Source organism: Tachypleus tridentatus, chromosome 12 (genome assembly GCF_004210375.1).
Source record: "Tachypleus tridentatus isolate NWPU-2018 chromosome 12, ASM421037v1, whole genome shotgun sequence".
NCBI lineage: Eukaryota > Metazoa > Arthropoda > Merostomata > Xiphosura > Limulidae > Tachypleus > Tachypleus tridentatus.
The window spans coordinates 50,103,806-50,122,996 of record NC_134836.1 but is presented as its reverse complement, the minus strand read 5'-3'; the positions used below and the strand labels follow the sequence as shown (position 1 = coordinate 50,122,996).

Genomic DNA, 19,191 nt, shown 5'->3' with positions numbered 1-19,191 from the left:
ATTACTTGTTAAGATACATTCATGAGGTTTACATCTTTGTTCTTATTTGCAGAAAATCTTATAAAATGATAACCATGTGCTATGTCTGTAAATCATGTGCAATAATGTTAAATATGAGCATACACACTTCTCTATAAAACATGAATACATTCCATTGCATAATAAGATAAGCTGTCAGTGGGAAAACAACATCCATGAAAATCTGTGAGTGATAAATTACATAGTGGTGTGAGGAGTTTACGATGTCTCTGATAGTGGGTGGAGATTCTGATAGAATATTATCAGTACGACTTCTGTTCTTTAAAATGAAGAAAGATAAAGTTGTGACATTTCCTTTTCTTAAGTTTATGGAGTGTTATGTGGGACCTAATTGGAATAGAAATAAAAAATAGCTTTTAGCTTTGGTTTAGAATGGTATTTTCTTGTCTTACAACCATTCTAGACTATTTACTTTAAGGTTTTTGTTTGAGGGAAGCCATATGGATGCTCCTTGTCTTGATTTTAGGTTTTTAATAAGACAATAAACCATGTTTATGATTTAGATTATCATCTTAATTGCAAAATTTAAAAATAAATTATAACTAGAAGAGAATTTTAAAGAAAAACTCCAAAGTAAATGCTGATACTACTTGAGTACACAGACTTCATAAGAGCCATATTAAAAGAATCTGGTTATGGTACTGCCTGTTTCATAGTCTTATTATATTGCCCACCTAAATGTTTTCTTAAAAGCTTGTGTTGGTTCCTTCTTTCAGTCTCTCTCAACAGAACAAGGATGATGAATTGAATAAAGTATGTTACTGTGTAGGATTATTTAATCAAAAGACATTTCCTAAGAGGACATAGACACCCACTCCCTGGCTTTTAAGATTTCTGGTTGTTGTGACAGCAAAGTTTTGTCTTTTGATATTTTTTTCATGGTAATGTTTATTGAAAATCTGAAAATGCAATTAGAAATTGTAAAGATCAGACAACCAAGTTCAGATGAATTACAGCAGCTTCATTTAGGAATAAGCTTGAGATATTGTGATGGTTTTCAAAGCACCTTGTACCATGACCAAACCTTCCTCCAAACAACGTACAATAAATTATTAATGTGCCTCTGGTGAAATATTCTACCCTTAGGACAAATAGTTTTTGAGATGTAATAATTTTAAATATATAGTTTTCTTTACAATCACCCTGGACTTGATAGAAAGAATGGGGTGGTGTTTATTAGGCAATTTTTTTTAATTGGCCTTATGGAGTTTCTCAGGATCCTATTTAAAGGCTTGTTCAGGGACTTGTAAATTCTGATTCTTTTTGTTTACCCAGTTTTGTTTTTTAGCTTAGTTATTCCACTGATAAAAGAAACAGCTGTGGTAAGAGATTTAATTCCTCCAGTGATTAAACAAACACAATTCAAAAGTTCCTAGTCAAGGACACAAGATTTTGATATTTATTCTATGAGTAAAAATTTTTTTTATATATGTCTTGAGCAAAATTTGGATTGGTAGGTATGGTTTTGTTTCTTTGGCTTTAACTATCTTTGAAAAATTATGCTTTTTAATGTTTCAGAATAGACATTGATCCATAATCCATGAAATTACTTTTCATTGTTTACATACATATACATATTGATTTGGTACATACTATGTAGTACTTTAATGTAATTTATTCAAAAAAATGGGAAAATTCTCTCTATCAGAGTTTAAAGTTTTTCTAATCTTGCAATTTCTATCTTCAGTCAAAATTTCTATATATTTTATAAGTGTAAAAGTATTTCTGTCTAAATAATGATTGTTACATGTAAAACTTGAAAATTTTTTGTATATAGGCTTTCAGTGCATTTTTGTGAAGTGTAACATATATGAACAGAAATTAAATCAGTTATTTTTCAGTTTGAGATGATTTAGCTTATAACTTTTATGTACATCATTTCTTATATGCAGTAGTTAATTTTTCGTTCTGTATTTTTATTTTGTATTTATTTTGCAGTTAAATTGCTTTAAATAAATTGCTTAAATGTTGTACTTTCTTTTGAAGCAGTTATATTTTTCTATTCAAAAGCACATTTTAAATTTCAGTATTATTTCATTAATATTGCTTTAGTTGTTATAACTTAGTAAAATTCATTTTATCTCTGTATTTTATTTATTTAATATATTTTTGTTTTTGTATATATTGTTGAATTTCATTTCTTAAATTTGTTCTCAATGTTTTATTCTTCTAGTATTAACTAGGTAATTAGTGGCATTTGCTACATGATGGTTCCTGTAGTCAATTACATTTGATTAATACAGTATTTCCCAAACCATGGTACATACAAGAAAAACAAACTGATGGCCGATGCTGCCAGCCAGATGCCTTTTTTTTTATTCAGAAGTTCAACAGCAGTAACAAAATTATGTAGGTGGCAGGTGTCCTTATTCTAGTCGGTACTCCAACAACAAAAAATGTTGGTGGCAAGTGCTTCAAGTAATATGTCTTCCAATGTAGTCAGCAATTCAAAATTAAGAGACAGTAGCAAATAGCTTTATTACTTTTGTTACAAGCAAGGTTGGTGTAGTATTTATACAAATGTAAAGAAGCTATAAATTCTTCGTATAGGTCACTGGTTAGGCCACATTTGATGTATTTTGATCATTCTTGTTGAGGTGGAGGGTTTGTCATATGAGGAGAAGTTGAAATCTCAAATTATTTTCAAAAAAGAAGAACTAGACAAGATTTGATAGAAGTGTTTAAGATTGTAAAAGGAGTTGATAGTGTTGATGCATCATTATTTTTCATATTTAACAGTGGGAAGAGTGAGACTTAGAAACACAGATATAAGTTTTGACAGGGTAGGAGTCATCTTCAGCTAGGACAGTTTTTTTTTTTTTTATCAAAGTAGTTGGTTGGACTTTGGAATGGTTTGCCTCTGGATGTTTTGGAGGCAGTAAATATGAGACTAAGAGAAAGTTTGATTAGTATATGAATGGTTTTAAGTTGTTTTTTTAAAGTTAATGTAGAGTGTGGAACAGCCAAGATGGACCAGTAAGGCCCCCTGTTGTCCCAGAACATTGTTACATTATTAGTTGAGTATTTTCATGATAATTGATATAATCTTATTTTTGACCAATTGACTAGTTTATGTAATACTAACCAAATATAATTGATTAAATCATCCAGCTCTTATTTTGCAGTTTTTGTCTTGTGATGTTCTTTTGTTGATAATTATTCCAATTATTGTGGATATTTCTTTTTGAACAACTACCTTTTTTATAAGCCATTTTTATTTCTTAGCTACTTTTTCACATTGCTTACATTCACACAGTCAATGCTGTTTCACAATTTGAGTAATATTCTTTGGAACTTGTGATTTCATGCTTCTCGTACAACAGTTTCATAATTGATCATTATGTTTACATTGATTATTTGGCATAACTCCTGAAGAAGAAAAGGCCACCTTCCATAAATGCTTGAGTTTTGGGGTTTCTTTTTTGATCCTGAAGTTATTTGTTAATTGTGTTTAATCACTTTTCTTATGCTTTCTAATGTTCATTTCAGGTATATTAGGAATGATGTGGTGGTTGTAAGACAGGATCAATATGGATAAGCAGTTACAAGAAAAAGTTGTGCGACCTTATATTGATTTTCAGCCTGATGATAGGTGGCATGTGAAAGAAGATGGGACAAATAATTCTTTGGCAGTTTCTACAGAAAGCAATCAAAATTTTCCTAAAGAGTCAACTACTGGTAAGTTCTCTCATGTTTCACTCCTTAATGGGGTACCCTCAGATGAATCCAAAACTAGTAATAACCAGCCTTGTGACAGTACCAATATTCCTGCTGAAGAAGGAAATGAAAATAATAATAAAAACTTGGAATATGAATGGGTTGGTAAAGTGGAGAGTCAAAACACTTCTTACCACAGTCGTCAAGATTTGGTGGAGAAAAATGAACAGTGCTCTCAGAAACTGTCAAAAGATGGTGATGAACTGAAGGATTCTTCAGTTTCTAGTTGTCAGTCAAAGAACTTGGTTTCAGATAGCTTGATGCAGAATAATGATAAAACTAACTGTACCATATTGGTAAGCTCTGAAGCTAACAAAACAAAAGACATTGTTAAAGAGGAGAATGTTCATAGAACTGCAGAGAATATCTCTAAATCTCTTAAGAATGCTAATGTAAATTCTGAAGAACATAAATTAAGACAGTCTATTCAGAATCCTGAATACACTAGTAATGATTTAAAACATATCGCTTTATCAGGAAAAGTAGATTGTGAATCTCTTGTGAATGACTGCTTTGTAGAAAGTAATCCAGATGAATTACAACCAAGTCATAAAGAACATTCCAACAAGGGACAGAGCCCTGCACATGAAGCTATACCTGATTGTGACATTGATGAAAAAATAACTTCACCTCAGGATGGTGATTTTAGTAAAGATGGGTTTTCTACAAAAGAAACTGATGAATTACTAAAACCTTCTGATAGTTCAAGTGGTTTATTAGTTGAAGAAATTAAAACTGTTGAACCTGAATCACCTGAGTGTGAAAAGAAGACTGGAAACAGCCAAGAAAACGATGGTAGTGACAGCTGTGAGTTAGAACAAAAAATAAGAGAAAAAAGTTTGATGTCTATTGAGGGAAACAAAGATGAAAGAGACATTGGAGAAATGAACGAAAAGAATCTTGGCAGTGGTTTAAATCATGGTTTAAAATTTGAAGAACATTGTGATGACACTAGTACAGTTGTGGAGAAGGCTGAGAAAGAAGAACCACAAGATGAACAATGTATTAATGAAAATAAAGAAAGCAGTTTTGAAGAACTTATCAAAACACCAAAAGGTTTAGTGGTGAAACCTGTAGATGTAGAAGCTAATAACCTTTCCATATCGAAAAATTCTAGTCAGCTTTTCAAAAACCAGACACCCCAGTTTGAAAAGGCTGGTGGCAAATCACAAAATAGGAAAAGTAATGAACCTGAAGCAAGCACATTTCCACTGAAGACTCGTAGTAAAAGTAATGAAAGTTCTAGTACATGTGTCAAACAAAAAAATAAAATAGAAAAATCCAAGGAATCTTTGACAGATATACCTGAAATTTTGAAATCTGGACTTTTAAAAGACCTAACCATATCTATTGTACCTTCTGGCAAAAATGAACTTCATAAGCAAGTATTAGCAAAGCCTATCCAGGAAAAATCACGAGATAAAGCTAAGGAAAAGCTGAAAGAGAAACCCCCAGAGATTTCTCAAGATAAGTGTAGAGAGCAACCTCTTCCTCCTCTGCTTGAAACTATATGTGGTAGTGTAGTTACAGATGAAATGGTTGAGAAAATTCTCCAAGAAGCCAAATTTCCAGAAATTTTGAAGGGTAAAATAAACATTGGTAAATTTATTCCTGTAAAATTGCCTGACAGTTACAACTTTAGATTGTGTGAAGATGAGGCATTACTGGAATGTCCATCAATGGTGACACCTTTACTGTTGAAAAAGAAAGATAAGTTTCCTTCCAAAGTAACACTTCAGGATGAAAGTAAGCTAAATAAAGAGGTTAAGAGTGATGATGGTTCATCCGTTGTTAATGAAAAATTAGAAGATTCTGACAGGGTTTCTGTTAAATGTTCAGAATTCAATGAAGAGTCTCAAACTCAAACTGAAAAAGTTAAAGAAAATTCAAAAGACACAAATGAAGGTACCAAAGGTATGGAAGAGAAATGTGTAAAGTCCTCAGTAGATAGTGCAAAAATTAAATCTGAAGACCTGGAAGATGATCTGAAAGATAAAGAAATTTTAAAATGTTCCGTAGATAAACCATCAGAAAATAAAACTAAGAATACAGAGGAGGAAAGAAAAGAAACTGAAAACACCTCAGACTGTCAAAAAAAAGTAGAAAATATAATTGAAAATATGGATAAAGTTACAAAAGAAACAAATGTGTGTCATAAGTCATCAGATGAAAATGAAACTGAAAAGATTCTAAAAGATACCAAAAAGACAACAGAAACCATTTCAGGTAATGATAAAAAATTGCAAGAGGAAAATAAAGAGCTATTTACCAGCAACGTGCTTGGTTTTCTCACTGCTATAGGTTTAAGTAGAGTTCAAGAATGGTATCTGAAAGATTTAGTGAAGTCCAAAGAACGACAGATACGAAAAGAGGGGAAAAAACAACAACTAGAAAATGAATTACTTGTGAGAAAAATCGAATACTTGCAAACAAAAAAAGCCAATGAACCATTTGTTTTCCAAAATTATAAGTGCAATTTTTGTGACTTTAAATCAGAATCTTCCATTGTGTTTGATGGTCACAATGTAACTCCTTATGTGACAGCACGCAGGGAATTTGGTTGTCATTTCTGTGAGTTTTGCACAAGAGATCCCAGAGCAATTATTTTTCACATGGAAGCAGAACATGGAAGAATTGGTCAGTTACCAATTCCTTCTCATTTCCATGAGTGTCCTTTCTGTCCTTTTGACACAAATCAGAAGCAGAAGTTAAACAGTCACATGAACAGGTGTCAGAAATTTTTTGTTTTGGGCAGAAATCAAGTTACAGAACTGGATATACCAGCACAAACATCAAAACCTATAACCATAATTGACATTAAAGCATATTTGTATGACCGTCAGCTGGCAGAGGTAGCTGCAGCAACAGTGAGGCGACCAGGACGCCCATCTAGAGGGAGTCACAGAAATAATGCTAGTGCTCAGAAGCATCAGGCCAGTGTTTCCAGACCCCTTGCTCCTGCTGGTATGTTACCATACAATCAATCATTGTATCATCACCTAGCAGATAATACAGTTGTTCAACCCAGAACACAGATAAGACCTTTCAAGAGAGCTTCAGGCAGTGTCTCCAATAACAGAATTCATCATCCAACTACCAATGCCCATATGACTTCCCCATCCACCCAGGTACCTCTGCCTGTTCCCACAAATCAGATTTATCAGGTAGTTAGAGGTGGCAAGGTTCTTCCTATGTTCAGTACCAATAATGCAGCCACTAGCTGCAGACCAGTAACTGAAATTTCTAATGTATGTGATGATTCAGGTCCTCAGCCTGTTGCCCTCTTTACTAATGTGGCTTCCTCAGGAGGAGGAACTCATATTGCTACTAACAGTACCAAAAGCCTGTTGAAGACGGGAATGCCACCACCACCCAGACTACAAGGCCCCTTTCTCCCTAGCAGTGGGAAGTCAGCACCAGGAGAAACAATACTGCCTAGTAATAGCTTTGTTATCTGCGAAATCTGTGATGGCTATATCAAAGATCAGGAACAGCTAAGAAATCACATGCAATTAATTCATAAGGTGAAAATCCATCCAAAAATGCTTCAAAACAGACCACCCCTTAATTGTCAGAAGTGTCAGTGGCGGTTCTTTACAGATCAGGGACTTGAACGACACTTACTTGGGTCCCATGGGCTAGTAACTTCTAACATGCAAGAACTGGCACAGAAAAACCAGGATGCGGGTCGATGTACTATCTGTGGACGGGTGTACGTGTGTAAGCTGGTTGCTCACATGAATCAAGTTCACAAGATTACATTAAAGCCTGCACATCTGTCATACAAATGCACAGTTTGTACGGCAACATTTAATCTGTATAAACTGTTTGAAAATCATGTTTATGTTGTACACAGTGGCTCAGTGAAAAGACATGCTGATGACGTTTCCAGTGACCATCCTGCCAAGAAGTTTGCTGGAGACAGCAGCACCAAGACGGGAACCGTAAAGGCTACCTCAAGATCCAAGTCAAGGAAACCAGCAACGCCAATGAGAATAGGAGCAGCAAGTGGGAAAACGAGAGATGGTGCATCAGCGGTAGCCGAGGAAAAAAACCCAAACGAAGATGGCCATCCCAAGCAGAAGTGTGGAGACTGTGGAATAGAGGTTGGTGACATTTTTAATCACATTAAAGAGAAACACATCAAAAACTGTTCAGTTCAGGCCTGCCGGATAGAGCAGTGCCAGAAATGTCTGGGTTCCTTTGATGGACTGGTTGTTCTTCATACTTCAGACCTTGGGCTGTCGGAGGAGTCCCCGAAGAAGGAGCAAGCCGGCAGAGTGACAGAGGGAGCAGCTGACTACTTATTGTGATAGGAGTGAATATAGAAGACACTGTTAGTGACTATCAGACTGGTGAGCAGACTAGGACTATTTCATATTTGTTCCAGGAAATTTAAAGAAATTCAACCTGGTTTTCAACATATGTCAGGTAGTAATGGGTACTTTTTGTCAAAACACTGTCTTCAGTTAGTCCGTTGGTGTTTGGTCCCAGCAAATGTTTATATACATGTTCCATATTTACAATTATTTTCTTGAATTAGGTTTCTTTTCTGTATTAGGATTTCATTGTTAGTCAATGTACACGTAAAGACTTTCCTATTGGTTTTTGTGATGTGTGCCTTCATGGGAGGGTGGGAGGGATGAACTTACAAATAAATTAATTTTAGTTTACTTTAAGATAAGTGAACAAGAAAAATTTTTTGAAACTTACTGTTATGTAATTTAAAATAAAATTATTTCCATGTGTGCACATATATTAGTTCTTCCTCTTAATGTACTGTTGTAGGTTTGTCATTAAATGGTTTGTTGTACATTGAGAAAATGTAAAGTTTCTACATGCATAAATCACTCTGTTAGAGACAGTTTGGTAAAAAACTTTTCTTAAAGTTGCTATCCATTTTATCTTTAGAATTAACGTAAGAAATAAAACCGATATATCATTGAACATTCCTAGATAAAGTATATATTAACCATTATGACCATATAAGCTATCATAACATTGACTTGGCTATATGTTACTACACCAAAACTGACTAGCTTTCAGTAGCTCAAACACTTTAGAGAATTTTTAAAAAATGGGACCAGTGTGATACATGCTGTTCTTTTTAAAATAGAACTCTGTGAAACTGTTACTACTAGACCAAGTATGCATGTTTACTAAAGAAACATAAATGTCAAAACAATATTAGTTTGGTTAAAACGTTAGATATTTTTTTTCATTATTGAGAAAAGAGTTACATAAAAAATTGGGTGTAGTAGTAGCTAGGTTCTCAATTTAATTAGCCAAAGATTAATGTATGTTTAAAACACATCCTTGATCATGATGCAACAATTATACTGTGTTAGGTTAATATTTGTTGTAGTTGTTTTCAAGTACAGAGATTTGTGTAAGCAATCTTTTCTATTATTTAACCACAAAAGATATTGATATTACACAAACTTGTAATGCTGTTTTAAACTACAAGTGCTTTAGTCAGTGTATTTTTACAGCTAATTCAAGTAGACAACCATATTTATACAGGTGAGTAAACTTTAAAGATGTATACGCTTAATTAAGTCCTAAAATCTTAATTTGAATATTGACTTAAGCTATTGTATTGACTTGTACTGAAGTAAAAAACACTTATTGAATGTTAACTGTGGAATCGTCATGGTTTAATATTATTGAAGTTGTTTTTTTTCTGTTACTAAAGTTTAATGGATGGCAGAATTTAAGTCTTGAAGTCAAGTATTAGTAGTAACTGAACTGATGCAACAGACCCTCAAGGATCATTTTATGTATTTTTGTAACATATCACTATTGTGAACTGTTATTGCATTATCTTTGAATTTAAAAAATAAAGTTGTGTAACAAATTATCATTGTAGAAACTTCAAGCCAGCTTTTATTTTTAAAGAATGAAAGATTTTCTTTTTCAAAGAACAAGAGCATTAAACAAGAATAAAAGTGCTTTAGGTTGCTTTGTAAACACACACGTGATTTATGTATGTAAGGTTAAAAGTGAAACATGTTTCTTGGGAAAATATGTTTATTATTATTTTAACAAGCTCTGTGTTAATTTTTTTTTCTTTGAGCATGTTTGATTCTGTTGAAGTTTCTAATACTGAACTTGTACTATTGTAAATCTGATTGTTGGAAGGCTGAATCTAACTTAAGTTTTAAAACTGTTGTAAGCTAATTAAATGACATTTCTCTGTTGAAATTATATTCAATTGATAAGATTATTAGTTGTTGTTTTTTGTTTTTTTTATGTGTGGATGTTTAGACATTTTGGTATGTGTGTTCTGGTGTACTTTTGGGCCAGTATATGCAACTTTCTTTTCTTGTCATTGACAAGGAAAAATATTAGTTACGTTTTACTTATGGCCACCTGGGGAATGTCTAATCTGGAAATTATTATCTTAAAGTACTGCTTGGATCATATGTAAATAGCTTTGTAGTTATTTGTAATTTTTATTGTTTTATCAAACTAAAAAGGTTGAAGTACATGTAAATTAAGCATGTTTTACACAGTAGTATATTATAAAACAAGGTCAGCATAAATTGGAACATAAGTTTTTATTATTTCACCTTTAGCTAAGGTATTTTGCATTTATTGTCAGTTTTTGCTGTTTTCTATCACTGGTTGCCTGTAATGAAAATTAATAATAGCTTGGTATTTATAATTAGTTATAATTGTAAGATGTTATGAAAATTTGTGGGTTATTTTTTCATTAAACACATCACCTGTAATCACAGCATTCTGTGTTGAAGTTATTTATGTATATACTTACACCAATGTTTTTGAAGTTTAACACAAAATTGTGAAGACAGTGACAATTCATCATTTGTAGTTAAAGAAAATTTACAGTTTATCATTTTCTAAATGATTCTCTGTTCCATTCTTAAATGGCATGTTCTCTACCTTATCAAGTTGTGTAAACTTATTCTCCAATGTTAGATATTAAAATAAATATAAACTTAGTAACCCCCCGACCGAGTAATTCAGAAACTGAGAATCCTTCATTTCTGAGTTTCAGTAAACATCAGTATTGTTATGTAATTTCTTTTATCTCATCAGTGTTTGCTTTTTTTACTTGTATCACTTTGGGATTTATGTAAATGAGGGTATTATGTTGTGTTTTGTACTGAACACAGTGATATTGACAAATGTTTTAAAAAGATGTGGTTAAGTGCATTTCTACGCAGAATAGAAACTGTCCTTTGTCTGCTCTCTTAACATGCAGCTTGTTTTTTGTATGTGGGAATTCTGTCTGATATAACTGATTTTACTATATTCCACGTATCAATGAGCCTAAAGGTTTACTTGTTTAATACTGTTATTTGTAAAGGAAATAAAACCTGTCAACTAATAGCTTCCAAAAAGAAATGGGACAATTATATTTAAACAGAATTCACATCCATCACACCAGTGAACTAAATTAAGATGTCATTGATACATCAGTATAGCCAATGTGAGGTGGTTGATACATCAGTATAGCCAATGTGAGGTGGTTGTATTATTAAATATACTAGTTGTTTACCAGCAGCTTGTGTGTCTGTGTCATCTAAATATTTAATGTTAATAACAGGAAACATAAAGACATTAAAAGAAAAAAAAAAGTTTTTTCTTACTAAGGATAATTTTTTAAAGTCGTGCTTAACCTTTTCAGTTTAAGTGATAAGGTTTATTTAGACTTGATGGAACCGTTTGGTGAACACTACACACTCACCATTGTCATATTTCATGTTTGGTATATTGAGTACTCTGCATTCTTTGCCATTGGACATTTATTTGGTGCCTCTGAATTTTATAATTTATATTTTATTTTTTGAAAGAACCCAAAATATTTTTCACATCTACAAGCTACAGAAACAGCATGATGACAAAAACCTTCCTTTGTCAACTGTTGATGTTTGATTAACAAAACTTGGCTTTTCTCTTTAAGTGTTGCTTTCGGTTGTTCTTTTATTCAGTGTCAGCCTTCCATTAACTCAGTGGTGAGTCTAAAGGCATATAACATTAAAAACTGGATTCCATCCCACTGGTGGGCACAGCACAGATAGTTTATTGTGTAGCTTTGTACTTAACAACAAACAAACAAAACTTGTTCATTCTTGCTTTTTCTCATTTTATTGGATGACATCTTCAACTTATAACAATGTTTCCAGCTTGTTTCTCTGTGTATGGAAACACTCAAAACTTATCTGTTGTCAAAGTACAAAAGTGACATGAATGTCTGCTCTGTGCCAGGCAACATTTACAGTAAAAGTAGTGCTTGATCTTTTGAAATTCCTTTAATGTGTTTTTCTATTGTATGATAGTAGGATTTTTTATGTTTATGTATTTAGAATATCAGTGCCTTGTTGATTGTAATATGTTTGATATCCCTGATATTTATATACAACCTACTTATCATCCTTAAAAGGAAGGGAGGGTATTGGTTAAAACTGAACTTACTTGTGTAATGTATAATTAGTTGTTTATGCACATTAAGTTTTATATATAAAGTATGATTTAATTTATTTCGTATTCACCCTTTATTGAAAAAAGAAAACATCCAGAATAATATTCGTCAAAACTTAGTAAACCTGTGTTTGAAGAAAAATTGCAGCTAATATCCTTAAGCTACAAAAGTCGACCACAGTGGTTAATTGTATGGAAAATTTTATGTCCGTTGAAAGTATAAAAACATTTGAGATTTTAAACTGTGTTTTGTTTCACACTGTATTATGACACACTTTATAATATTTTTATATATCTTATTTTTCATTTTAAAAACATTCTGGCTAGAAACTTCTCATTCTTCAGTCCATAAACATACATTTTTTCAACTGAAGCCTTTTCTCATGCAAGGCATAACCAAATGGTTACATAACTGACTGTGGATCCAGGGGTCTATGGTTTATGCTCTGCTGCCATAAAAAATAATTTCACTCTGTTTTTGGAGTATAGGCCATAGGTATAAGAATGACAATAAGATTCCATTATTTGATGAAAAATAACCAAGGGTTGTTGTTGACCAGCTGCATTCCCTCTAGTATATTACTTTAAAGTTACAGATGGACTACCACTAGTAGATAGTTCTTTTGTGGGTTTGCACACATACCCAAACAAACTAAACATTTCTTGTTTCTGAGTTAAAGAAGATTAATTTTACTGACAATATTTATTAGTTTATAAATATTTGATTAATAGACTTGTTATTCCTCAGTCTAAAATATTTTGGTCACAGATATCTTGTTTTTTCAGTGCAAAAAGATTTGGGTAGCACAGACATTGTACTAAAGTATTCAATGCTGATGACATTTTGTTTACCAGGGGATAAATATTTTTACACTATGCATAAATCTCATGGGACAGAACATGGCAATGCTTACAAACTCTACTTGTATTAATTTCAGTGTTGGTTGTACAAGTTACACTGAGTTTCATAGGTTTATAATACCCATGAGTCAAATTGTATCACAATCAAGGAATGTACCTATTTGTGTGGCAATAATAATTTTAAAAATGATATTATGAATTAAGTTACACTGTACCCATGCTTATGGTAATAATATGTCACTACGTGATACTTGTACACCCCTAAAGGGGTTTGTTTTTTGATAAACTTGTGACGGTGTCAAAACTTTTGTTGCTTGGTGTTTAGTGAAAAAATATCTCTTTCAGCAGCATGTTCATTTTAGCCACATAAACAAGGGGCATTCAGTTTTGCATTTTCAAAGAACATTACTTTATGGTATTGTACCAGTTATTTCAAACTAAACTCCCATTACAAGCTCTTTATAGCAAGAAAATCCATGTGGTACCAGATGAGACATCTCGTTTGATTCTTAGCAGTACCAGGAGAGGTAGCTTGTTAGAGTTTGACTTTAGGAGTTTCCTGGTCATTGGTTATTATGTATTGAAATAGCAGATGAAAATCATGACTGATTAATCCAAACCATATCACCATTTGAAAACTGTAATAGGTATGTGTTTTTTTAGTACTTCTGATTTTGCAATCTGACAGTGTAGTTATAATACATTTTTCTCATTAGGTTACAAATGTTTCGATTTTAGATGTTTAATATATTATATGCACATGCAGTTGTCCTACAGTTTTTTCCACTAAATGTTTTATCACACCACTGTGTCATAATTAAAAGTGACTTAGTTTGTCTGGAATCAAATATGTTAGTTTTTTACAAATGAAGTAAACTTTAATCCTATGGTACATAATTATTTTCACGTTTTAGTTTGTTCCCCTTTGTGCAAACTTCAGGGCTGAGATGATTTGTTACACATCATTTAGAATTTGGTGAATCCAGCAGTTTTTGGAAAAGTCCTGGGTTCCCCAAGGGGTAGGGATAAATATTTTACCTTTTTGTAAACTACAGGACCAAAACAACTTGTTTATTACCATTTAGAAGTGGTTGTGACTAGCAATTGAGGAGGAATTATGGGACACAGAGACACTGAATCTTATTACATATATAATAACTATAGAATTGTAACTAAATAAATTTGCACTTGTTCTCTGCCCTTATCAGAATCATTTGAGTGTAAATCTAGTCGGCTGAGATTAGTGTGTCTGCTTGAAGTTAGCTTTTTCAGGTCTTATATATAGTGTTTGGAAAGTCACCGTGCAGTTTTCTCTGTTAATAAATATATAAGTGCACAGTGACTTTCCAAACACCCTGTGGAATGTTACAAATCAGATTTTAAAACTTAGTATTTATGGTGGCATTTATGATATTTAGGTGACTTAAATACCAGCATAATTTCATGGATTGCATATGAAAACAAATGTAACCATAGCTTCTATGAAAGATCTACTATTTAAATTATAATATTCATGTGTTAAGTATTGAATATTACCTAAAAATAAAGTGCTATTACAAAGTTATAATTAGAGTTGGGAAATAAATGTCATTTTTAAAAAAAGGGAACCACTAATGTGGGAAAGTGAACCATAATTGGAAAATTAATTTTTTTTATCAAAAAAGGTAATTGAACTCTTCTTTCCAGAAAAATAATATCCAAGGTCAAATTAAATACATTATGATTATTAATTTGTTTTAATTCTAAACTTTCATTGATCAAATTTTAGTGAAATAGTAATTTCAATTGTTAACAGAAAATAATTTACCAATATAACAGAATATAAAGGCACAGGAAGTAGATATCTGTAACAGTTTCCAAGAGGAACTTTATAATATAAAAGTAACTAATTGTATTTTAAAGAAAATTGGCTTCCATAGGAATATCAATTACCAGTTTGAATTTGTTCATTAAATACTATAGATAGTAATTATAAAGGGTAAATACATTTTTACATTGATCAAGTAAAGAATTAAAAAGATCATTTTAAAGTAATAGAAAGCTATTTGAGAATATAAAGTATAGCTATCTGGGTATAAAAAGTATTTTAAAATCAGATAATTCGAAGTATGTAAGTATTCCAGAACTGGTGTATTGTTTTTAATAATTCAAGTACAACAATCAGAATCATTTTCTGAAAACAAATTTAATAAATAAATAGTTACATATAAAAGGGATTAGAGAAAAAATTGGAAATACACAGTGGAATTCACTTGATGACATTGGTTACACTTTTGGTTCTTTCTTAGAACTACCTCAGTCTTATTTAGATGTACAACTGTATGTTCCATGGAGATATATTGAGGAATTAGGTTCCATTCCTGGAGAATGTAATTTGATATAAAGCATGTGGTCTTGTTTATTCATGATTATCATCCAACGTGATGTGACTTGAGATAATTGACACATTGCAATATTCCTCTTGGAACAGCCTTAGTTAAATTAGTTAAATTGCACTTTTTGCCATGTTACTTGATAAATAAGGTGAATTAATCATTTACCACTTAATACTGGTCGTTAATTTAAGAGGTCCTTGTTATAACAACAGAATTGGTAAGCTGAGTATTTAGTGTATTTAACATATTCACTGCCACTAGTAGTATTAGTAATTTTTACCCTTGTGCCATTCAAGATGTGACAAGGAGCAGCCACAGTGTCCCAAATTCAAATGCCAAAAGAGAAATTTGGCTTTCAAACACAATTGTCTTTGACCTACTGTTGGGGAAGTACATGGTAATGAATAGGTTAATATCTGGGTAAGGGTGAGCACTTTTACTTGTTGCTATTCTGAATCCCTTGTATGTAAGTTGCTTTTGTTATCTTTCTCAAAAAATAAGCAAATAACAAAATAATTCTCTCCTCATCTTCTTTGAAATTAACTGATACTAAAATAATTTTAATAAATTGTAACAAATACTTTGGACAATAAAAAATTTGAAATTAGTTTCATTTTTTGATTTGTCATGTAAAATCATGTATTTTTACTAAAATTTATTTCTTAGTAAAGAAGTGCCTAAAAGAAGTAAAAATAATAGCACTCAAAAATTGCATTCTCAAGTGATTAAATGGATTTTCTATAAATACTTATCACCCTACAATGCTTCTGTTGTCTTGCTGCTTTACTGTTTATATTCAAAACAAAAGATGATAAATACAACCTCAAAATCAAAGCACAGGAATAGTATGGGCTAAGTATTTGAAAGACATGTATATTATTCTGTAGAATGTCTTTTATTTTTCAAAACAGCTTAAAACAATAAGAATAATTAAAAGCATCAGTCAGTGAGCATATTGCACTGATCCATCACAGATGAGGCTCTTCAGATGATGGATCCTCTGAAAATTTATCTAAGGACCCAAGATTGGTTTTATTTTATTTTTTGATATTCTAAAGTGCATTTTTGTATACAAGTTCAAACAAAAACATTGATATTTCACTTTTTCTAACATTCGTGGTAATCTCTTCATGTATCTACTCATTTCCAGTGGAAAAAAAACAACAAAAAAACTGGGATTTTGGTTGCTTTTTCCAGAAAAAGTTGTTGATGTTGGGTGATGCATGCTTGGTGCTTTCATTATAAAATGTCCTCTGCTGGTACAATGGTAAGTTTGTGGCTAAAATCAGAGATTTGATTCCCCTCAGTGGACTCAGCAGATAGCCCAGTGTGACTTTGCTGTAAGAAAAGACACACTATTTATAGGTTTTTATTTGCTGTTTTCTGAGGAGTAAATGTTTCTGTGTTTTCCAGACACTGCATGTCTAAAAATAAATTATTTATTACATAATAATGTGGTTCATTAGCCAAGTTAACCTGCTGGGATGATGTATACATTTTCTCATTGCTGTAAGAAGTTCATCCACTTGTAATGGTTTAAAATGAACATGCTGCTGGAGTCAGGGTTTAACAAAAACAACACTTAGAAGGGAAGGGAAGCTAGGAGATCAGCTAGGTAGCATTTCCACCTGTCAATACTGACAGACTGCTTCAAGCTTCAGTATGAAGTGATTTATTCAGCAATAATTAAGTTAAATACAACAAAAAATCCAATATCACAATTCTACCTTCATGAAAAGGTCCCTTATTTGGGCACCAGTGTAAGAGTCTAAAATAAACACCACTGCAATGAAGGTTCAACAACAAAAAACAAAGAATAAGTTCAACACAGTTAATAAACAGATGCCTGGCCAGGATTTCACACCAGTATTAATAATATTAGAATTGGAAAAAAGAACCAGAAATAAATAATAATAAAAATAATAAAAAAAACAAAACAAATGCAGTAGTTAAACAATAACATAACTAATATTGAATGACAAATAACAATAGTTATACCCTTCATATCTATCTTGTGATCCCTACTCTGCTACTGAAGCTTCTGGCAGGGTATTTATTCACAGAGTAGGTCTCGAGAACAAACTTTTGTGATAATAAATTTACATACTTTTTGCTACGCCAATGGTATCTCTATGTGACTGCTATGAAAGCTGATGTCAGTTTCATCATACACATACACTCACAATACAAATTATTATGTAAAAGCAGAGTTAGCCTTTCAATTCACCTTGAAATCCATAGAAAAACTAAATGATGAAAGAAAATGGTACAAATAAATGAAGAACACAACCATAATCATATTAAAATACACATTTTTCTCTCTCTCACACTACTAAAAGTAACATTGAGCTCTGAACAGTTTTGTGGATCTTATCGTAAATACTTTATTGCATAAATAAAATAAACAAAAAAGAATAGTTAAGGTTATTCACTTTACAATAAATAGTAAAGAACTGGAAACTAGTTAGGAATCTTGAATACTTGGAACCAGTTCCCTCTGTGTGAACAAGTTTGTTAAGACAAGGAATAATGTGAGACATAAAACTGCAGGGGCACCTGACCAGAAATGTGAATGTATCTGTGATTTCAGGAATAAAGAAGTGTATGTCTGTGTGATTTAAGATTGATTTTTGATGTTTCGTGATTGTATTTCATTGTAAGGCAAGATCTGCATCATTTCTCAATGTGTATGCACATGTATGGATACACACACACATATATATATATACGTATAAAAGCTGTATATATTTATATTTTTCACCTTTTATGAAGACAGTTATGTATGGAACAAAGCTCTTTCTGGATTTTTATTTTCCAAACATTTCATTAAAAAACGTTTTTACCCACATTGAGTTCAGATAAGACCTTGTGACTCTAACAATATCTCCTCTTGCAGAAAGCATTCTCTGAAAAGGCAAAAATATGGTGTCATCTAAGGGATTCTTCACCCACAAAACTTGTTGGTATGATGTTACTTGCATCTTCACCTTGTTCTATAAAAGGAATAGACTCTTCCTGATTCATTTCAGTGTCAAGCAACTGCATACTTTGTACTTTCATGTCAGAATTAAGGAAAACAAAAACAGTTTTACAAATATTGACTGTAGTGATCCCTTTACTGGCAAAACCATGGTTATAATAAATGAAGTATTTGTGGAACGTACAGTTGTCTTTGTTTCCCTTAATTCTGTAATTATGGGTTATGGAGTTTTATCATCTACCAACAGTATCAAGTTATTAATTACATTTTAACTCCATCTTGTTTTTTAATCTTGTCATCTGTTACAGTTGCCAGCAAAGGCCTTTGCTGTTCAAAGAAGTCCCCACCCATGAGGTAGCTGCTGTTCCATCTCATTCTGATATATATATATTGAGTTTATGTTTTGAGAGTTTTTTTTTCTGTTTGAATAAGTAGGCAACACTAGTGCTTCAATTTAAGAAACCCACAACTAGTCTGATTTTTGTTAACAGTTGATAGATGCTTCTAATCTCTTTGGCCAGTGTAGAGCACATGAGCAAAATACCCAATAACTATTGAAATGTTGATAGTCTTATCAGTTGTTATGGTGCTGACTGGAAATCCCTGTACTGTTGTGGTGGCCACAAGAACTTGCTTGATGCCTTCATCAATGTGGCACTCTGGAAGCTGTTTACTTTGTAGGACCTGTGAGAAGACACCAGAGCTGGAGTTAATGACCTGAGCTGTAATTGTAACATGGATGAGTTGCTCTGCTTGTCCAACCCAATTCCT

The 19,191-nt window shown here is 32.3% G+C and overlaps 1 protein-coding gene across 8 annotated transcripts in view; it reads left to right on the top strand.

The window, feature by feature from the left end:
- LOC143233278 (uncharacterized) overlaps positions 1–12,440 on the top strand; it is a 34,964-nt gene extending 22,524 nt beyond the window's left edge. For 5 of the 8 annotated variants that reach the window (XM_076469380.1, XM_076469378.1, XM_076469379.1 and 2 more), the window contains 2 exons: positions 3,529–7,862; positions 7,990–12,440. In XM_076469380.1, coding sequence (XP_076325495.1) covers positions 3,570–7,862; positions 7,990–8,040 — 4,344 coding nt within the window. In that variant the 5' untranslated portion in view covers positions 3,529–3,569 and the 3' untranslated portion in view covers positions 8,041–12,440. Of the gene's footprint in view, positions 1–2,068; positions 3,056–3,528; positions 7,863–7,989 lie in introns of those variants that run through there. The other 3 variants (XR_013018080.1, XR_013018079.1, XM_076469383.1) reach the window with 3 other exon arrangements.
- Positions 12,441–19,191: the final 6,751 nt, after the last annotated feature.